General features: G+C 48.0%; 1 protein-coding gene across 1 annotated transcript in view; it reads right to left on the reverse strand.

Annotated features, from left to right (window-relative positions):
- ttc27 (tetratricopeptide repeat domain 27) overlaps positions 1-20,235 on the reverse strand; it is a 237,478-nt gene that overhangs the window by 207,694 nt on the left and 9,549 nt on the right. Inside the window, exons 4-5 of the mRNA XM_085977359.1 lie at positions 11,744-11,884; positions 4,508-4,610 (exon numbers count right to left, since the gene is read on the reverse strand). Of these exons, the coding sequence (XP_085833485.1) occupies positions 4,508-4,610; positions 11,744-11,884 (244 nt within the window). The remainder of the gene's footprint in view (positions 1-4,507; positions 4,611-11,743; positions 11,885-20,235) is intronic.

Raw genomic sequence — 20,235 nt, forward strand, 5'->3', positions numbered from 1 at the left:
TGCAGTTATACAGGGCCTTGGTGAGACCGCACCTTGAGTATTGTGTGCAGTTTTGGTCGCCTTACCTGAGGAAGGATGTTCTTGCCATGGAGGGAGTGCAGCGAAGATTCATCAGACTGATACCTGGGATGGCAGGAATGACGTATGAGGAGAGATTGGGTCGATTGGGCTTATACTCACTGGAGTTTAGAAGAATGAGAGGGGATCTCATTGAAACTTATAAAATTCTAACAGGACTAGACAGACTAGATGCAGGAAGGATGTTCCCGATGGTCAGGGAGTCCAGAACCAGGGGTCACAGTCTAAGGATAAGGGGTAAGCCATTTAGGACAGAAATGAGGAGGAATTTCTTCACCCAGAGAGTGGTGAACCTGTGGAATTCTCTGCCACAGAAGGCAGTTGAGGCCAATTCATTAAATATATTCAAGAAGGAGTTAGATATATTTCTTAAGGCTAAAGGGATCAAGGGATATGGGGAGAAGGCAGGGACAGGGTACTGAATTTGGATGATCAGCCATGATCTCATTGAATGGCGGAGCAGGCTCGAGGGGCCGAATGGCCTACTCCTGCTCCTATCTTCTATGTTTCTATGTCTATTCTGCCAGGGCCATTCATCCAGAGCCATCCGTTGTTCCTTGAATATCTCTTAATGTCTCTTAATCTCTCCCACTTTCTATCCTATCTCTGACCTTCCCTTTTGTTCTTTCATCCCCCTCCCCCTTTCCCCAGCCCCCACTTGCTTTAAAATCTGTTCCTTTTCCTGCTTTTTTATTCCAGTTCTGATGAAAGGGTCTTCGACCTGAAACGTTAACTCCATTTCTCTCTCCACGGATGCTGCCCTGGCCTGCTGAGTTTTTCCAGCGTTTTCTGCTGTTATATCAAGTTTCTAAAGCTGGGCTGCAGTTTCCATGCAGCGGTTGGTGCCCCTTTTTGTTAGTGTGATAATTCACATAATGGCGACGCCGTTAAAAACTTCTACCCCCACGAACACTAATCGCTGCAGTGACGCTATTAAAAGGAAAGGAAGAAACCAAAAACAATAAGCAGGCCTCGGTGCGCACCGTCCTGTCACGTAAGGCGTTGCCCTTCAGGGAATCTTGCCACACAACAAAAAAAACTCCACTGAAATAGCAAAAGAATATCAGTGCAACATCAGCAAAAGTGGGGGAGATTTCTGCTATCCCACACAAGGGGTTGTTTTTAACGCATAAGCGAAATACATATCTGCTGAAAGGAGCTCATTAAGCTCTGGTACAATCTGAAATCTGGAATGTCCTCCTGGCACACGTTAAAAATGTTACACATGCTTCTCAGCAACAAAAAAAATAGCAGCTTTCAGGAAGCAATGCCGGCAAATGCCTTGTTTCAGTTCCAAACAAGAAAAGTAATAAGTAACTAAACTGATCACGCTATTATATTTATGTATTGTATATGAGGGAATATAAACCGCATTCCACTAACCCCCCTGACTCCTCTCGCAGACAGGAATGTACTGAGCACGGGGAACTTTCCATACCGATTCATTCCTGGGTTGAGAGAAAAAAAACTAAGCCCCGACAAAAAAAAAAGCTTGCTCAGTGACAAAGTGAGAATAAAAGAATGGCGAGCAGTGCTTTATTTAAGTGACAGATATCAGAATCGCTTCAGTTAAGAAGCAGAAAATCCCTCCACTGTGCTTAATTCCCTAAAAGACGGGGTTAGATGAAGGTCCTTCAGCCCACTTGATCTCATTTCTTACATAACAACAAGCCTCCAAATCTTCCCACGACAGTTTCTTAACGCTGGACCCGCAGGATGGCACCTCCAACACTCCCTCAAGTACTGCAATGGATCATCAGCCCAGGTAAGGCACTCAGGTCCTGCCATGGAACTTGAACCCACAACCTTCTGACAGAGCCAAGAGTGCGACCAGCTCAGCCATCTGTAGCAAACCTGGCAAATCTGATCTTTGCTGTTAATGCATTGCATGCTATTTTTGTGGGGGGCGGGGGTAGGAGGTTGTACAGATTTATTCCCAATGCTGAGAGTTTTGTGTGTATAATGTAGCAGTTACATAGAATTACGTAGCACTTACAGCAGAGAAACAGGCCATTCGGCCCAACTGGTCCATGCTGATGTTTATGCTCCACACGAGCCTCCTCCCACCTCACTTCATCTCACCCTATCTGCATAACCTTCTATTCCTTTCCCCCTCATGTACTTATCCAGCTTTCCCTTTAAAGGCATCTGTGCTATTCACCTCAACTACTTCATGTGGTAGCTAGTTCCACATTCCAAAAACACACTAGGTAAAGAAGTTTATCCTGAATTCTTTATTGGATTTATTAGTGACTATCTTATATTATTGTCGCCTAGTTTTGGACTCCTCTACATCAAACCCCTTCATAATTTTAAAGACCTCTATTAGGTCACCCCTCAGCCTTCTCTTTTCTAGCGAAAAGCTCCCCCGCCTATTCAGTCTTTCCTGACACTTATAACCTCTCAGTTCTGGTATCATCCTTGTTAATCTTTTTTGCACCTTTTCCGGTGCCTTTGCAATCTTTTTGTAATATGGAGACCAGAGCTGTTCACAGCACTCGAAGTGTGGTCTAACCAAGGTCCTATACAAGTTTAACATACATTCTCTGCTTTTCAATTCTATTCCTCTAGAAATGAACCCCAGTGCCTTGTTTGCACTTGTTAATGGTCTTGTTAGCTTGCGTTGCTACTTTTAAATGATTTGTGAATCTGTTCTCCTAGATTCCTTTGTTCCTGTACTTCATTTAAACTCTTATTTTCCAAGGAGTATGTGACCTCCTTATTCCTCCTACCAAAATGCACCACCTAACACTTACCTATATTGAAATTTATTTGCCATTAACACGTCCATTCTGCAAGTTTATTAACGTCGTCTTGTATTTTGCCACAAACTCCGTTCCCTAGCCACTGACTCGATCCCTCTCCCTAACATCTGTCTGAGGCTGAACCACACTGTTTGCAACCTTGGTGTCATATTTGACCCTGAAATGAGCTTCCAACCACATATCTGCAGCATAACTAAGACCGCCTATTTCCACCTCCGTAACATCGCCCGTCTCCGCCCTTGCCTCAGCTCATCCGCCGCTGAAACCCTCATCCATGCCTTTGTTACCTCTAGACTTGACTGTTCCAATGCACTCCTGGCTGGTCTCCCACATTCTACCCTATGTAAACTTGAAGTCATCCAAAACTCGGCTGCCCGTGTCCTAACTCGCACCAAATTCTGTTCACCCATCACCCCTGTGCTCGCTGATCTACATTAGCTCCCGGTTAAGCAGCGCCTCGATTTCAAAATTCTCATCCTTGTTTTCAAATCCCTCCATGGCCTCGCCCCTCCCTATCTCTGTATCCTCCTCCAGCCCCTCACCCTCCGCGATATCTGCGCTCCTATAATTCTGCCCTCTTGAGCATCCCTGATTATAATCACTCAACAATTGGTGGCCGTGCCTTCTGTTGCCTAGGCCCCAAGCTCTGGAATTCCCTGCCTAAACCTCTCTGCCTCGCTACCTCCCTTTCCTCCTTTAAGACGCTCCTTAAAACCTACCTCTTTGACCAAGCTTTTGGTCACCTGCCCTAATTTCTCCTTATGTGGCTCGGTGTCACAAATTTGTCTTACATGTGCAGCGCCTTGGGACGTCTTACTACGTTAAAGGCGCTATATAAATACAGGTGGTTGTTGTTGTTGCAGTCTCTCTCAGTATTAACTATTGAGTAGATGATTGCAACAGTGCCTCACGAATCGCACCAGACATTTTACATGCAGTTCAGAAAAACAACTGGCTTGGTCTACACAACCAATTAAAAAAAACTTAGCGTATATAAGAATTGATGGGTTCTACTGTTTATGTTCACGCTCTACATCCACGCACTGTTGCTGCCACATGTTGTACCAATTATTTTATTCAGCTAATGGCACACAATTTGTGTTTTGTTTTCATTGGAAAAGTTTTCTTTTCATTTTAAGAAACTATCTAATTAACCACAACTTATGGGCTTGTATTTTTAAATATCTGAATGTCGAAAGATGACAATGCGTACAATGAGATATTTTTTGATGCGTTTTAGAAGGTCTTTGGTACAAAGTAATTGAGACAATCACTGAATCCTCGTGCTAAAGTTAAACTGCAACTTTATCATTTTCTACTTCATTCAAGAAACACTCAAGTAAAGGAATGTTCCACTCTCAGCTGTTCAGCATTTGTGTATTTTAACAATACCAGATTTCTGAAAGTTACATGATCGCAATTACATGTCAATATCGAACTTCAAATGAAATTCAGTATTTTAAATGGTCACTCTGTCTTCCACTGACATATATCTCAATATTCACTCTGCAAATCCTGAATAGGGACACTCGCTCATACTGAAACGCAAATCACCCTTACTTCAACAAAATAAAGTCAAGCATTTTCAAATTAATTTTCTCTCCCCACCCCTTACGGATGATGCGCTCAATGTTTTTGTTGAAAGACTCTGGAGAAAGTTGTACCTTTGTCAACACAGCCTTGAGTGATGGTGAGGAGCTGAGAAGAGCGCTCTGCCAATAACTGCTGCTGAACGTTTACACACCGCATTGTCCACCAGGGCAACATCTGCAAAGAAAGATAGATTCTTTTTCTCTCTCTCTCTCTCTACAAAGGGGAAGTTTTTTTTAGCATTACACAGAAATTACAACATGGAAACAGGCCATCCGGCCCAACCATTCCGTCTTGGTAAAACCACCAGGAAAATGCCGTAGATGCTGGACACCTGAAAAAAAACAGAAAATGCTGCAGACACTCAGCAGGCCAGCAGTCTCTGTGGCAAAAGGAAAAAAGGTTAGCTTAACCATTCAGGTTCTATGACCCTTTGTTTTGACTGCCCGAGGCCTCGCCCCTCACTATCTCCAGAACCTCCTCTAGCCCTACAATTCGCCACCCCCCCCCCACCCCGCCACCGACGAGATCACCGTGCTGCTCCAATTCTAGCCTTCTGCGCATCCCCCAATTTTCATCGCTTCGCCATTCAGCTGCCTCGGCCCTACGCTTTGTAATTCCCTCCCCTAAACCCTCTGCGCCTCTCTCCTTCTTAAAGTCGCTCCTTAATACCAACCCCTTTGACCTAGCTTTTGGTCCCCTGTCCTAATATCTCTATGTGGCTCGGTGTCAAAGTTTGTCTGATAAAATCTCCTGCGAAGCGCCTTGGGACGTTTTTATTACATTTAAAGACGCTATACAAATACAAGTTGTAGTTGTTGCTGCCCATTTGTATCTCTGTAACATAGCCCGCCTCACTCACCACCCCCCCTCCCCCACTGCCACTGAAACCCCTAACCATTCTTTCATCACCTCAAGACTCGACTGCTCCAATACTCTCCTCACCGGCCTTCCAAGCTCCACCCAGCATTAACATCAAATACAGAACTCCAGGTTGTTCCCCCTGGCTGGAGTGTCTAGAACCAGAGGTCACAGTCTCAGGATAAGGGGTCGGCCATTTAAGATCGCGATGAGGAGGAATTTCTTCATTCAGAGGGTTGTGAATCTTTGGAATTCTCTGCCCCAGAGGGCTGTGAATGCTGAGTCGTTGAGTAGATTCAAGGCCGAGATCGATAGATTTTTGGACTCTAGGGGAATCCAGGGATATAGAGATTGGGCGGGAAAGTGGAGTTGAGGTCGATGATCAGCCATGATCTTATTGAATGGTGGAGCAGGCTCGAGGGGCCGTATGGCCTACTCCTGTTCCTATTTCTTATGTTATGTCGTAACTCAACCACTCTCATTCTATCCTGCATTAAGTCCTGTTGCCCTATCCCCTTGACCGCGTTAACCTCCACTGACCCTAGCCCCCAAAGCATCAAATTCAAAATCCCTGTCCTCAACTAAGTCCTTCCAAAATCTTGCCCTTCTTTACTGTTGCAACCTCCTCAAGCCCTACATGTCAGTGAGCACCCTTCTGCTCTTCCTATTCTGGCTTCTTTTGCATCCTTTCCCCGCATTCCCCCCCCCCCCCCCCCAAACCAGTTGCAAAGCTTTCAGCTGGCTTGGTCCCACACTTGCAATGCTCAACTTAAACCATTTCTTCCACCTTCAACAGCCTCATCAAAATCTACCTCTTCAACCGAGCTTTCAGTCACGGTCCCCTAACTCTTCTACTGCTTGCTGTCCCTTACAACCACGCCCACCCCTTGAAGCACCTCAGGCCACAACATTAAAGGGTCGGTAAGATGTGTAAGTTGTTCTGAATCCCATGCGGCTCGTCAGTTAGCAGCAGCACTTGGAGATGTTTGATTACATGATATAAATGTCAATTGCTGTTCATGTATTTATAGTGTAAAACCCAGGCAGCTAAAATACCAGCCTGAAGGTAGACGCTGACACATTTCCCATCTACAATTAGCGCTGGGGAATGAAACTCCTCCTATTTCAGGCATCCAGTGCCTGCATCAGGAAGTCCCAGTTCACGTGTCGCACAGCCAGATCCACAACAACAACTTGTATTTATAGAGCGCCTTTAATGTAGTAAAACATCCCAAGGCGCTTCACAGGAGTGTTATAAAACACAATTTGACACTGAGCCACATAAGGAGATATTAAGGCAGATGACCAAAAGCTTGGTCAAAGAGGTAGATTTTAAGGAGCGTCTTAAAGGAGTAGAGAGAGGTAGAGGCGGAGAGGTTTAGGCAGGGAATTCCAGAGCTTAGGGCCTAGGCAACAGAAGGCACGGCCACCAACGGTGGATGCTCAAGAGGCCAGAATTGGAGGAGAGCAGAGATGTCGGAGGGCTGGAGGAGGCTATAGGGATAGGGAGAGGCGATGTCATGGGGGGGATTTGAACAGGAGGATGAGAATGTTAAAATTGAGGCGTTGCCGGACCGGGAGTCAATGCAGGTCAGCGAGCACCGGGGTGATGGGTGAACGGGATTGAGACTGCTCTAGCTCATTTCACCTAGAGCTCCTACAGCTGCAGTCAGAGGAATCTTTCATCCCATCAGTCTGGGCTGAATCCAAGTCTCAGAGATGAAAGGACGGTGTCTAACCCACTGTGCCACACACTTTTACTTTTTTTTTAAAGGAGTACCACCATCATAAAACATTTAATTCTGATGAAACAGCGGGCTACCTCTGCTAAGCCATGGGAACAGATAGCCTGCGTGTCCACTGATGCGTGGAAGAGAGAACTGGGGTTAATAGTGTTAAATAAAGGTAACGGCATTGAAGAAAAAAGATACCATTTTTCAAATCATCCATTAATATTCACATTCCTGATTTTATGTTGCCCCTCTTGTTTCGGAAGAGTCTTTTCAAGAAGTTTTATAACATGGAGTTTTAAAAAAATTCTTTAAAAATCAAAAGGAAAGAGAAAATGTGATGTATTGCTGACAGAGGCAACTTTGCACTAGGTGGCAGCACTTATAGAAATGTAAAAATTCAGCTCGCACCAGGTGAAGCAAGCACACCCCCTGCTGGTCGCACCTCATACAGCACAAAAAGATTCTCAGAGCTTTTCTGAAGCAGTCATTGCCGCCTCGATCTAATCTTTCAAATACAATGCTAATATCCAGAAAGGGACGGACACCTGGGGGTCATTACAGGGCAGTAATCAGACAGCATTGAAAATGGGTTTGAGATTAGATTTCTGTCGAGTAATCACGCCACTTAAAAGTGCTGTATAAATGCAAGTTGTTGTTGTCAGCAGCTGCTCCAACCGATCGGGTTTAAGCAAAAGCAAAATACGGCGGATGCTGGAAATCTAAAAACAGAAAATGCTGGAAATACTCAGCAGGTCAGGCAGCATCTGTGGAGAGAGAAACAAGAGAGTCCCATGGCCTCGCCCCTCCCTATCGCTAATCTCCTCCAGTCCCACAACCCCCTGAAATATCTGCGCTCCTCTAATTCTGCCCTCTTGTGCATCCCTGATTATAATCGCTCAACCTTTGGTGGCCGTGCCTTCTGTTGCCTAGGCCCCAAGCTCTGGAATTCCCTGCCTAAACCTCTCCACCTCTCTGCCTCTCTTTCCTCTTTTAAGACGCTCCTTAAAACCTGCCTCTTTGACCAAGCTTTTGGTCAACTGCCCTAATTTATCCTTATGTGGCTCAGCGTCAGATTTTTTTCTTGTCTTATAATTCTCCTGTGAAGCACCTTGGGACGTTTTACTACGTTAAAGGCGCTATATAAATACAAGCTGTTGTTGTTGAGTTAAAGTTTTAGGTCAATGACCTTTCGGCAGAAATGAACAAATCCAACAGTCTTCCTCAGAGTGAGAGAGAAGTGGATCCACACCTCCGAACAACAGCGTCACACTGCAATCAGGCCGTGCACCAGCCCTACAGACACAGGTGATAGATACGCGGCAGCCCAAGAAAGGGTACAATGACGATAATTAACTTATTTTAATTTTTTTTTAAAAAGGTCCGGCACTCACAAAACAATAATTTAGTTGCCATGTTTATTCGGGGTCTCTAATGGCTCCCAATGTGGATCATCAATGTCACTGATATGTAATGACATTAACTATGAAGGCTACAGTTGTGTAATGGTTACAGTGCTGGTCTAACACCCCAGAGGTTGAGGGCTCAAATCTGCCCATCATCAATTGTGAAAATGAATTCGCTAAATACGGTCATTCACGTCAAGCTTGCCAGCCCTACCTGGTCTGGCCACACGTGACTTCAGTCCCACATTACGTGGTTGATACCACTTTCTCAGGGCAGCTGGTGATGGACAATAATTGCAGCCTTACTAGTGTTGTCCACATCCCAGCTGCTTTTGCCCACCAAATTAAACTTCCCCTCGGATTCCCCCTGCCCAAGCCCTGAACCCCCGTCTCTCTCTAGTTTCTCTCCTATCTCCCCTCATGAACCTCTCCGAGCTCATCTTGTCCACGAGATCCACTTCCAGCTCTCTCGGGCCCATTCACACTAAACTGTTTACTACCTAACTTCCCTTCCTGGCCCCATGCTAGCTGACACTGTAAACGGTTCCCTCTCCTCAGGTACTGTCCCCGTCCCTTTTCAAACCATCATCATCAGCCCCCTCCTCAAAAAACCCCCCTTTAACCCTTGTGTCCTTGCAAATTACTACCCTATCTCCAATCTCCCTTTCCTCTCCAAAACCCTTGAACGTGTTGTCACCTCTCATCTCCGTGCCCATCTATCCCGCAACTCCCGTTTGAATCTCTTCAATCAGGTTTCCACCCGTCACAACACTGAAACGGTCCTAATCAAAGTCACCATGACATCCTCTGTGACTGTAAAAGTGGTGCACTATCCCCCTCGTCCTTCACGACTTCTCTGCAGCCTTGTCTCACTGTCTCAGGCTGAACCAGACTTTTTGCCACCTTGGCGTCCTATTTGACCCTAAGCTGACCTTCTGCCCAAATATTCTCTATATCTGTCTCATATCCCTGGAGTCCCCCAAGGATCTATCCTTGGCCATCACCTCTTCCTGATTAACATGCTGTTCCTTAGCAACATTATCCGAAGACATGACATCAGGTTCGACATGTACACTGACGACCTCAGCTCTACCTCACCACCACCTCTGTCGACCCCTCCACTGCCTCGGTGTTGTTGAACATCCACTCCTGGATAATCTGCAATTACTCCAGTTAAATACTAGGAAGACCGAAGGCATTGTCTTCAGCCCTTGCCACAAACTCCATTCCTTCGCCACCGATACATTCCATCTCCCTTATCACTGTCTCAAGTTGAACCAGACTGCTGGCAATCTCGCTGAGCTTCTTACCCCATATCCTCTCCATCACAAAGACCGCCTACTTCCACCTCCGTAACATTGTCTGTCTCTGCCCCTGCCTCAGTCTATTTGCTGCCAAAACTCCGAGTCAATGTCTGTCACCTCCAGACTTGACTATTCCAATGTCTGTCACCTCCAGACTTGACTATTCCAATGTCTTTGTCACCTCCAGACTCGACTATTCCAATGTCTGTCACCTCCAGACTCGACTATTCCAATGTCTTTGTCACCTCCAGACTTGACTATTCCAATGTCTGTCACCTCCAGACTCGACTATTCCAATGTCTGTCACCTCCAGACTCGACTATTCCAATGTCTGTCACCTCCAGACTCGACTATTCCAATGTCTGTCACCTCCAGACTCGACTATTCCAATGTCTGTCACCTCCAGACTCGACTATTCCAATGTCTGTCACCTCCAGACTCGACTATTCCAATGTCTGTCACCTCCAGACTCGACTATTCCAATGTCTTTGTCACCTCCAGACTCGACTATTCCAATGTCTGTCACCTCCAGACTCGACTATTCCAATGTCTGTCACCTCCAGACTCGACTATTCCAATGTCTGTCACCTCCAGACTCGACTATTCCAATGTCTTTGTCACCTCCAGACTCGACTATTCCAATGTCTGTCACCTCCAGACTTGACTATTCCAATGTCTTTGTCACCTCCAGACTCGACTATTCCAATGTCTGTCACCTCCAGACTCGACTATTCCAATGTCTGTCACCTCCAGACTCGACTATTCCAATGTCTGTCACCTCCAGACTCGACTATTCCAATGTCTTTGTCACCTCCAGACTCGACTATTCCAATGTCTGTCACCTCCAGACTCGACTATTCCAATGTCTGTCACCGCCAGACTCGACTATTCCAATGTCTGTCACCTCCAGACTCGACTATTCCAATGTCTGTCACCTCCAGACTCGACTATTCCAATGTCTTTGTCACCTCCAGACTCGACTATTCCAATGTCTTTGTCACCTCCACTCGACTATTCCAATGTCTGTCACCTCCAGACTCGACTATTCCAATGTCTTTGTCACCTCCAGACTCGACTATTCCAATGTCTGTCACCTCCAGACTCGACTATTCCAATGCTCTCCTGGCCAGCATCTCAACCTTCAGCCTCCATAAACTTCAACTCATTCGAAACACACTCAGCGCCCCTGTGCTCACTGACCTACATTGGCTTCCGGTCCCCCAGCGCCTCAACTTAAAAATGGTCATGCTCGTGTTCAAATCCCTCCATCACCTCGCCCCTCCCTATTTCTGTAACCTCCTCCAGCCCTCCAACCTTCCAAGAACTCTGCAATTCTGGCCTCTGCTGTATTCTGAACTCCCTTCACCCCACCATTAGTGGCCGTGCCTTGAGCCACCAAGACCCTGAGCTTTGGAGTTCCCTCCATTATCCTCTCTGCCGCTCCACCTCCCTCTCCTCCTTAAAACCCACTTCATCCTAATCTTTTGCTTAGTGTCAGATTTTGTCCGGTTATACATCTGTGAAATTCCTCGAGGACGTTTTTTTACATAAGAAGCGCTGTATAAATGGAAGTTGTTGTAATGCCATGCCGTACTGTGGGCTAACAGCCACTGTGAACCAGGTCGAGATCAGTCAAACTAATGTCTGGCTAGTCCCGACCAGCTTCACAGTGGTTGCTGGCCCACAGCATTCTCGATCATTCCAGATAGCGGTGCTCAATTCATCCTGAAATCATAGAGGTAAAATGAGCGTGTTCAAACCCACATAGGCAGTCAGTGCCTCCAGCATATAATATACAGTGAACTGTAACTTACCAATCAAAAGCCTCAAAGTCACAATTTTTTGAAAAATCAAGCATAATTAATTAACACCGTGCTGGAAAAATAAATCGCCACGTTAAAGACAAAATAATATTTAATAAAACGGCAATGGATCAAACAATCCTCTCACGTTTGTGCATCGAAGGGCAACTTACAACACAAGAACATTAAATACAGATGTACCCCTACCTGGAAAAGATCCAGTTTACTCCTGCAGTTCACCAGGATTGTCCTGGCTAATGTCAGCAGGATGGGGTTAGAGAGAAGGCTGTAAATTTCTTCCCCGTCCAAAACCAAACTGTTTAACAGAGCGACTCGCAAGCTTTGAGGCTAAAATAAAACAAATATACATATATATATCTTGGTCAAATTCATTGTCTTTGGCTCCCCCCACCCCTCCCGCCTCGGCTCCAGACCTCATTACAGCCTGGGTCCAAACATGGACAAAAGAGCTGAATTTAATCTTTCACTGTTCTGCAATCATGAGTCCAGTGTTGAAACCATAAAGATGATGGTTTCAGCTACAGAATGGCAGACTTGGGGCAGCAACTAAAAAATCTAATCTTGCAAACTGTTATCATCTTTTACCAAAACACACAATGCTGGGCGTATCAAAGGACATTGCGGCAGGGGAGTGCACACAAAATATTTTGTTGGTTCTTTGTAAATAATTAGGGAAATATTCACCGTCAATTATGGAAATAATTATAATAGCTTTTTAAAATCAAATATATATATATATAAAATATAGAAACATAGAAGATAGGAGCAGGAGTAGGCCATTCGGCCCCTCGAGCCTGCTCCGCCATTCAATGCGATCATGGCTGATCATCCAAATTCAGTACCCGTTCCTGCTTTCTCCCCATACCCCTGGATCCCTTTAGCCTTAAGAAATATATCCAACTCCTTCTTGAATATATTTAATGAATTGGCTTCTACTGCCTTCTGTGGTAGAGAATTCCACAGGTTCACCACTCTCTGGGTGAAGAAATTCCTCCTCATCTCAGTCCTAAATGGCTTACCCCTTATCCTTAGACTGTGACCCCTGGTTCTGGACTCCCCAACCATCGGGAACATCCTTCCTGCATCTAGTCTGTCCAGTCCTGTCAGAATTTTATAAGTTTCAATGAGATCCCCTCTCATTCTTCTAAACTCCAGCGAGTACAAGCCCAATCATCCCAATCTCTCCTCATGAGTCATTCCTGCCATCCCAGGTATCAGCCTGGTAAATCTTCGCTGAACTCCTTCCATGGCAAGAACATCCTTCCTCAGATAAGGCGACCAAAACTGCACACAATACTCCAGATGTGGTCTCACCAAGGCCCTGTACAACTGCAGCAAGACATCCTTGTTCCTGTACTCAAACCCTCTCGCTACGAAGGCCAACATACCATTTGCCTTCTTAACCGCCTGCTGCACCTGCATGCTTACCTTCAGCGACTGGTGTACAAGGACACCCAGGTCTCGTTGCACTTCCCCTTCTCCCAATCTATTGCCATTCAGATAAAAATCTGCCTTCCTGTTTTTGCCACCAAAGTGGATAACCTCACATTTATCCACGTTATATTGCATCTGCCATGCTTTTGCCCAATCACCCAACCTGTCCAAATCATCCTGGAGTTTCTCGGCATCCTCCTCACAGCACACACGCCCACCCAGCTTTGTGTCGTCTGCAAATTTGGAGATATTACATCTAGTTCCCTTGTCTAGATCATTAATATATCTGAATAGCTGGGGTCCAAGGACCAATCCCTGCGGTACCCCACTAGTCACTGCTTGCCACTCGGAAAAAGACCTGCTTATTCCAACTCTTTGCTTTCTGTCTGCCAACCAGTTCTCTATCCAAGTCAATACCTGATGCGCTATCAATTACTCATAAAAGACGGAGAGTTAGGAGAGTAACTAAAAGGCTTTTATTAGCAAAGAACAGAGCATGCCTCTCGTGGTTGACTGGGTTCCAAGAAGGCAGGGGGCTGCAGAGCAGTCACCTTTATACCTGGGCCTGTGGGTGGAGCCAGGGGCGGAGCCAGCAGAGGCATGCTGAGGCATGCATAGATACAACAGTGTGCAACAACAACAACGGTGAACAACAATAACAGTGGTTTACCATATTCACCCCTTGTTTAAAATCGAGTCCGGCGGGGTGAAGTGTGCTAAAGGTTCCTGTAAGTAAGTCTATCAGGTGGCCTTGTATGCCGTCCTGATCGTCGTGGTGGCGGCGGTGATGGTGCAGCATCCAACGTTGAATCTGGCGTCTCATTGAGTGGTTGGGTGGTCAATGACGGGTCCTGGGGCTGCGGCATGCCGTCTACCGGGGTTGGGTTGTGGGTAGTGGTGGAGGTGGATGGCAATGGTAGTGTTTCAGGGGCACGCGAAGGTGCGAGGTCTCGTATGGAGACTGTGTCCTCCCGCAATGGTAGTGTTTCAGGGGCACCCGAAGGTGCGAGGTCTCGTATGGAGACTGTGTCCTCCCGCCCGTCCGGGTACGCCACGTAAGCATACTGGGGGTTGGCGTGGAGGAGGCTCACCCTCTCGACCAGGGGGTCCGTTTTATGGGACCGCACGTGCTTCCGCAGTAGGACGGGTCCTGGAGACGTCAGCCATGTCGGTAGCGAGGTCCCCGATGTGGACTTCCTGGGGAAAGTGAACATTTTTTCATGGGGGTGGCATTGGTGGCCGTACAAAGCAGTGACCGAATGGAGTAGAGCGCCGCAGGGAGGACCTCCTGCCAGCAAGAGGTCGGAAGGCCCTTAGATTTTAAGTTTAAGAGGACGGCCTTCCAAACCGTCGCGTTCTCTCTTTCCACCTGGCCGTTCCCCCGGGGGTTGTAGCTGGTGGTTCTGCTTGTAGCAATACCTCTCGTGAGCAGGTACTGACGGGAGTTCGTCGCTCATAAAGGATGAGCCCCGGTCGCTATGGATATAGCTAGGGAAGCCGAACAAGGCGAAAAGGTCATTCAGACATTTAATGACCGTGGTACTGGTCATGTCCGGGCACGGGATGGCAACCGGGAAACGGGAGTACTCATCAATTATGTTGAGGAAGTACACGTTGCGGTCAGAGGAGGGGAGGGGCCCTTTAAAATCGACGCTCAGGCGCTCGAAGGGGCGAGTGGCCTTGATCAGGCTTGCTCTGTCTGGCCTATAAAAATGCGGTTTGCACTCGGCACAGATTTGGCAGTTCCTGGTCATGGTCCTGACCTCCTCGATGGAGTAGGGCAGGTTATGGGATTTGATGAAATGGAAGAACCTGGTGACCCCCGGGTGGCAGAGGTCATTGTGGAGGGTCCGCAGTCTATCAACTTGCGCGTTGGCGCATATACCTCGTGATAGAGCACCTGGGGGCTCATTGAGTTTCCCGGGCCGGTACAAGATATCGTAATTGTAGGTGGAGAGTTCAGTTCTCCACCTCAAGATCTTGTCGTTCTTGATTTTGCCCCTCTGATTATTATTAAACATAAAAGCTACTGAACACTGGTCAGTGAGCAGGGTAAATCGTTTTCCGGCCAGGTAATGCCTCCAATGTCGCACCGCTTCCACAATGGCCTGGGCCTCCTTTTCGACAGAGGAGTGTCGAATCTCGGGGCCCTGGAGGGTCCTTGAGAAAAAGGCCACGGGTCTCCCCGCCTGGTTAAGGGTTCCAGCTAGGGTGAAGTCGGATGCGTCGCTCTCCACTTGGAAAGGGATGGACTCATCCACTGCATGCATTGTGGCCTTCGCAATATCTTTTTTTATGAGGGTGAAGGCTGCACATGCCTCTGCTGTCAGGGGGAAGGAGGTGGACTTGATGAGGGGTCTGGCTTTGTCCGCATAGTTGGGCACCCACTGAGCATAGTAAGAGAAAAACCCTAGGCATCTCTTCAGTGCTTTTTGGCAGTGGGGGAGGGGGAGCTCCATAAGGGGGCGCATTCTGTCGGGGTCGGGGCCGATGACTCCGTTCTCCACTACGCAGCCAAGAATGGCGAGGCACGTGGTGCGAAACATACATTTGTCCTTGTTGTATGTTAGATTCAGCCGCTGGGCCGTACGGAGGAATTTCTCTAGGTTAACGTCATGGTCCTGCTGGTCGTGGCCGCAGATGGTGACGTTGTCTAGATAGGGGAAGGTGGCCTGCAGCGCGTTCTGGTCAACCATTCGGTCCATCTCCCTTTGGAAGACCGAAACCCCGTTGGTAACGCCAAAGGGGACTCGGAGGAAGTGGTAGAGACGACCGTCAGCTTCAAAAGCTGTGTACTGGCGGTCCTCAGCCCTGATGGGGAGCTGGTGGTATGCCGACTTCAGATCAATTGTCGAGAACACCCGGTATTGTGCTATCTGATTGACCGTGTCAGATATGCGGGGGAGTGGGTATGCATCTAACTGGGTGTAGCAACTGATCGTCTGGCTGTCGTCAATAACTAGGCGCTGTTTTTCGCCAGTCTTCACTACCACCACTTGTGCTCGCCATGGGCTAGTGCTACCCTCAATAATCCCTTCCTTCAGGAGTCTTGCTACTTCGGATTTAATGAAGCTCCTATCCCCGGCACTGTACCGCCTGCTTTTGGTAGCGATGGGCTTACAGTCGCGGGTGAGGTTAGCGAACAAGGGGGGGGGGGGGGGGGGGAGACTTTAAGCGTGGAGAGGCTGCAAATGGTGCGCGGCGGGCGATTTAAAAGCTGCTGGCTGCAGACTGTGAGTGGGGGGAGGGGTCCACCGTACGCTAATGTGACACTTTTAAGGTGGCACTGAAAATCCAACCCCAGTAGAACGGCAGCGCAGAGATGGGGCAGGACATCCAAAGATGTGCGAGTTAGGTTGATTGGCTATGATAAATTGACCCTTAGTGTTAGGGGGATTAAATACGTGGGGTTACGGGGATAGGGTGGGATATGTGTTGGTGTAGGGGTTACGGGGATCGGGTGGGATATGTGTCGGTGCAGGCTCGATGGGCCGAAATGGCCTCTATCTGCACTGTGGGGTTTCTGTGATTCTGTGAAGAAGTTTAAAATTTTTGTATTCTGTGCCCCTTACTGAAAGGGTCACTACACAGTAGCCACCGACGTCTGCTGAATGGGATTTGGAAGCCATAGAGATCCGATGGCAAGACCGGGAGAGAGTAACTGCGCACCGTGTCGGGGTGGATAAAGCTCTCCGTGCTCCCGCTGTCGAAAAGGCAGGTAGTGGCGCGGCCGTTTATCATAATGTCCATCATGGACCTGGACAGTTGGTGAGGGAGAGATTGGTCCAGCATCACGGAGGCCAGCGTATGGTCGAGCGAGTCGCTGTGGTCGTCAGACGAGGCGGTGGTTGAGTCCGGGTCACCCGCGATTGGAGTTGGAGGCGTCCAAGATGGCGGACAAAATGGCTGCGCCCATGATCCCGATCCCCACGCGGCTGGAGGTGTCCAAGATGGCGGACAAGATGGCTGCCCCCACGGTTCACACGCGGCGCTGCTGGCGTTAGCGGTTTTACCTTTGCAGGCGCTGACGTAGTGTCCTTTCTTCCCGCAGCCAGAGCAGGTAGCGTTTTTCGCCGGGCAGCGTGCTCTGGGGTGTTTTGCCTGGCCACAAAAGTAACATTTCGGGCCCTTGGACATCGCTGCAGCAGTTGGTGCCGGGGGTGGCGGTCCCATGACCCAAGGTTGCGGCGTCCACGGTGCGGAGCGGTTAGGGGAGAATGCGTCCATATTCCGGTGGGCCGCATCTAGCGAGAGCGCGAGGGACACTGCCTTCTTCAGGTCGATTTCGCCCTTCTCCAGCAGTCTCTGCCGGGAGTAGTCGGATTTGAGGCCCGCAACGAAGGCATCTCAGATAAGTCCCTCCGCGTGTGTCGCGGCCGATACCTCTTTACAATCGCAGGCTCGGCCGAGTATCTGTAGTGCCCGTAGGAATGCCTCCACCGATTCCCCGGACTGCTGTTTGCGGGATCTCAGGAGGTGTCTGGCATAACCCGTATTTACCGGGCGTGTGTATTGTCCTTTTAGCAGATCGATAGCCGCCGTGTAGGTAGCCGCGTCCTGGATGAGCGTGTAGACTTGGTGGCCCACCTTGGAGGCCAGGATTTTTAGTTTGTTTCCATCTAGTGTCACGGCTGAGGCTTCCAGGTAAGCTTCGAAGCAACGCAGCCATTGTGCGAACTTGGTAGACGAACCCGCCTCTTGAGGGTCTAGGTCCAGGCATGTTGGTCTGAGGGCATGCAGCAGCGCCTGCTGCTCAGCGTTTGGTGCCGTCGTTTGCTGCAGCGCCTGCTGCTCAGCGTTTTGTGCCAACATTTTGTTTTTGCTAATAAAATTGATGCGCTATCAATTACTCATAAAAGACAGAGAGTTAGGAGAGTAACTAAAAGGCTTTTATTAGCAAAGAACAGAGCATGCCTCTCGTGGTTGACTGGGTTCCAAGAAGGCAGGGGGCTGCAGAGCAGTCACCTTTATACCTGGGCCTGTGGGTGGAGCCAGGGGCGGAGCCAGCAGAGGCATGCTGAGGCATGCATAGATACAACAGTGTGCAACAACGGTGAACAACAATAACAGTGGTTTACCACAATACCTTGCCCCCAATCCCATGTGCCTTAACTTTACACACTAATCTCTTATGCGGGACCTTATCGAAAGCCTTCTGAAAGTCCAAATACACCACATCCACTGGTTCTCCCTTATCTATTTTACCAGTTACATCCTCAAAAAATTTCAGTAGATTAGTCAAGCACGATTTACCTTATATATATTTAATTTTAGAAAGCTACCAGACAAGCCAATGGTCTGTGCCTAGGAGTGAATGTTTGGAACTGACGTTCCAGGTAGCTGATCAAGGCTGATAACAACAGCAACTTTAAAAGGGAGTTGGACAGCATTTGGTGAGGAAAGCAGTTGAGGGATCTAGTGTGTTGTGTTGGTCAGATGGACTGAAGTGATATTTTCCAATCCTATATACAGCTATGTTCCGATATATTCACATCTACAATCTTCGGCGCCGGTGGAAGCCAAATAAATTTGCTGGCTTCGTGTTTTTCCCCTCTTCCAATTTGAAAAAAAACCTCTCAGAAATTTAGTAAAAGGTCATTTGGACAGATATGGAATTTAATACAGAGAAGTGTGAGGTGATGCATTTTGGCAGTAGGAACAGGGAGAGACAATATACACTTAATGGCACAGTTTTAAAGAGTGTGCAGGGACAGAGGGACCTGGGAGTTAATGTGCATAGGTCCCTGAAGGTGGCAGGACATATTGAGAGAGTGGTCAGCAAAGCATATGGGATCTTGGGCTTCATAAATAGAGGTATTGAGTACAAAAGTAGAGAAGTTTTGCTGAACCTTTATAAAGCGCTGGTTAGGCCACAACGGGAGTATTGCATCCAGTTCTGGTCACCACACTTTAGGAAGGATGTGAAGGCCCTTGAGAGGGTGCAGAGGAGATTTACCAGAATGGTTCTGAGGATGGGGGATCTTAGCTACAAGGACAGTTTGGAGAAGCTGGATTTGTTTTCATTAGAGTAAAGTAGGTTGAGGGGTGATTTGACAGAGGTGTACAAGATTAGGACGGGTTTGGATAGGCTAGACGGGGAAAGCTGTTCCCACTAGTTGATGGTACAAGGACTTGGGGACACAGATTAAAGGTTTTGGGCAAGAGATACAGGGGGGATGTGAAGGAAAACTTTTTTATGCAGCGAGTGGTGAGGACCTGGAATTCACTGCCGACGGAAGTGGTGGAAGCGGAGACACTCAAATGTTTTCAAGGAGAGACTGGATAGGCACTTGAGGGAAATAAACTTCCAGGGCTACGGGGATAGAGCGGGGGAATGGGACTGACTGGATTGCTCTACAGAGCCGGCACGGACTCGATGGGCCGAATGCCTCCTTCTGTGCTGTTATGACTCTATGGGCAGGATTTTCATTGGGCCGTGGAGGCGGGATTGGAGGCACGTGGGAGGTTCAAATCCCGAAATCGGGGGGCACGAACCCATCCCGCCCCAAACCCGCCTCCATGCCAGTTTCAAAGGAGGCGGGTACCCGACCCGCACTGGGACCCTCCTCCCCAAGGCGGGACGGGGATTAGTGCCAATTAACTGCCTGTTAACAGGTAGTTAACAGGCAGTTTTTAGCCTAATCCCTATTTTCATTGGTGAAATGTGGGATTCCCGACGGCTCCAAACCACGTCACGTTAGCGAGGTGGGCCGTCGGGATGAAGGGCTTAGAGGGTTCGAGATGTCCGGTGTTCAGGTGAGTGATGGGTGCATGAGTGCAGAGGTAAGTGTGTTTGGTGTGTGTAAAGTGTTTAAAGAAGTTTTACTTACCTTTACAGCCTTCCTTCCTTCAGGTCTCGGGAGTCCCTCATCTCACCGGCACAGAAAGCAGAATGGCCGCGAGCTGTCAAAAGTTGCAGCATTCAGCTTTCTGTTCCGGAGAGATCTCTAAATCATCCTGAGAGGAAGGAATTAACCTGGAGTACAGATTGTCAGTGTTTGACAGCTTCAAACAGCTGTGAAACGCTGATATTTCATCTGTCAAAAGGTCTTGACAGATGAAATATCTATCTGTGACATCACCTGTTGCCGGGTGGCCCTTAATTGGCCTGCTGAGCGGGCCCAACAAGGTCAATCAAATCTAAATCGCGTGGGTTGGCTACAACTCGATGGAGGCGGGACTACAACCCCGAAAGTTGTAGTCCTGCCTCCTCAATGAAAACCCAGCCCTATGGCTCTCTATCA

The sequence above is a fragment of the Somniosus microcephalus genome, chromosome 3 (genome assembly GCF_052327205.1).
Source record: "Somniosus microcephalus isolate GS21.2 chromosome 3, FLI_Smic_1.0, whole genome shotgun sequence".
Taxonomy (NCBI): domain Eukaryota; kingdom Metazoa; phylum Chordata; class Chondrichthyes; order Squaliformes; family Somniosidae; genus Somniosus; species Somniosus microcephalus.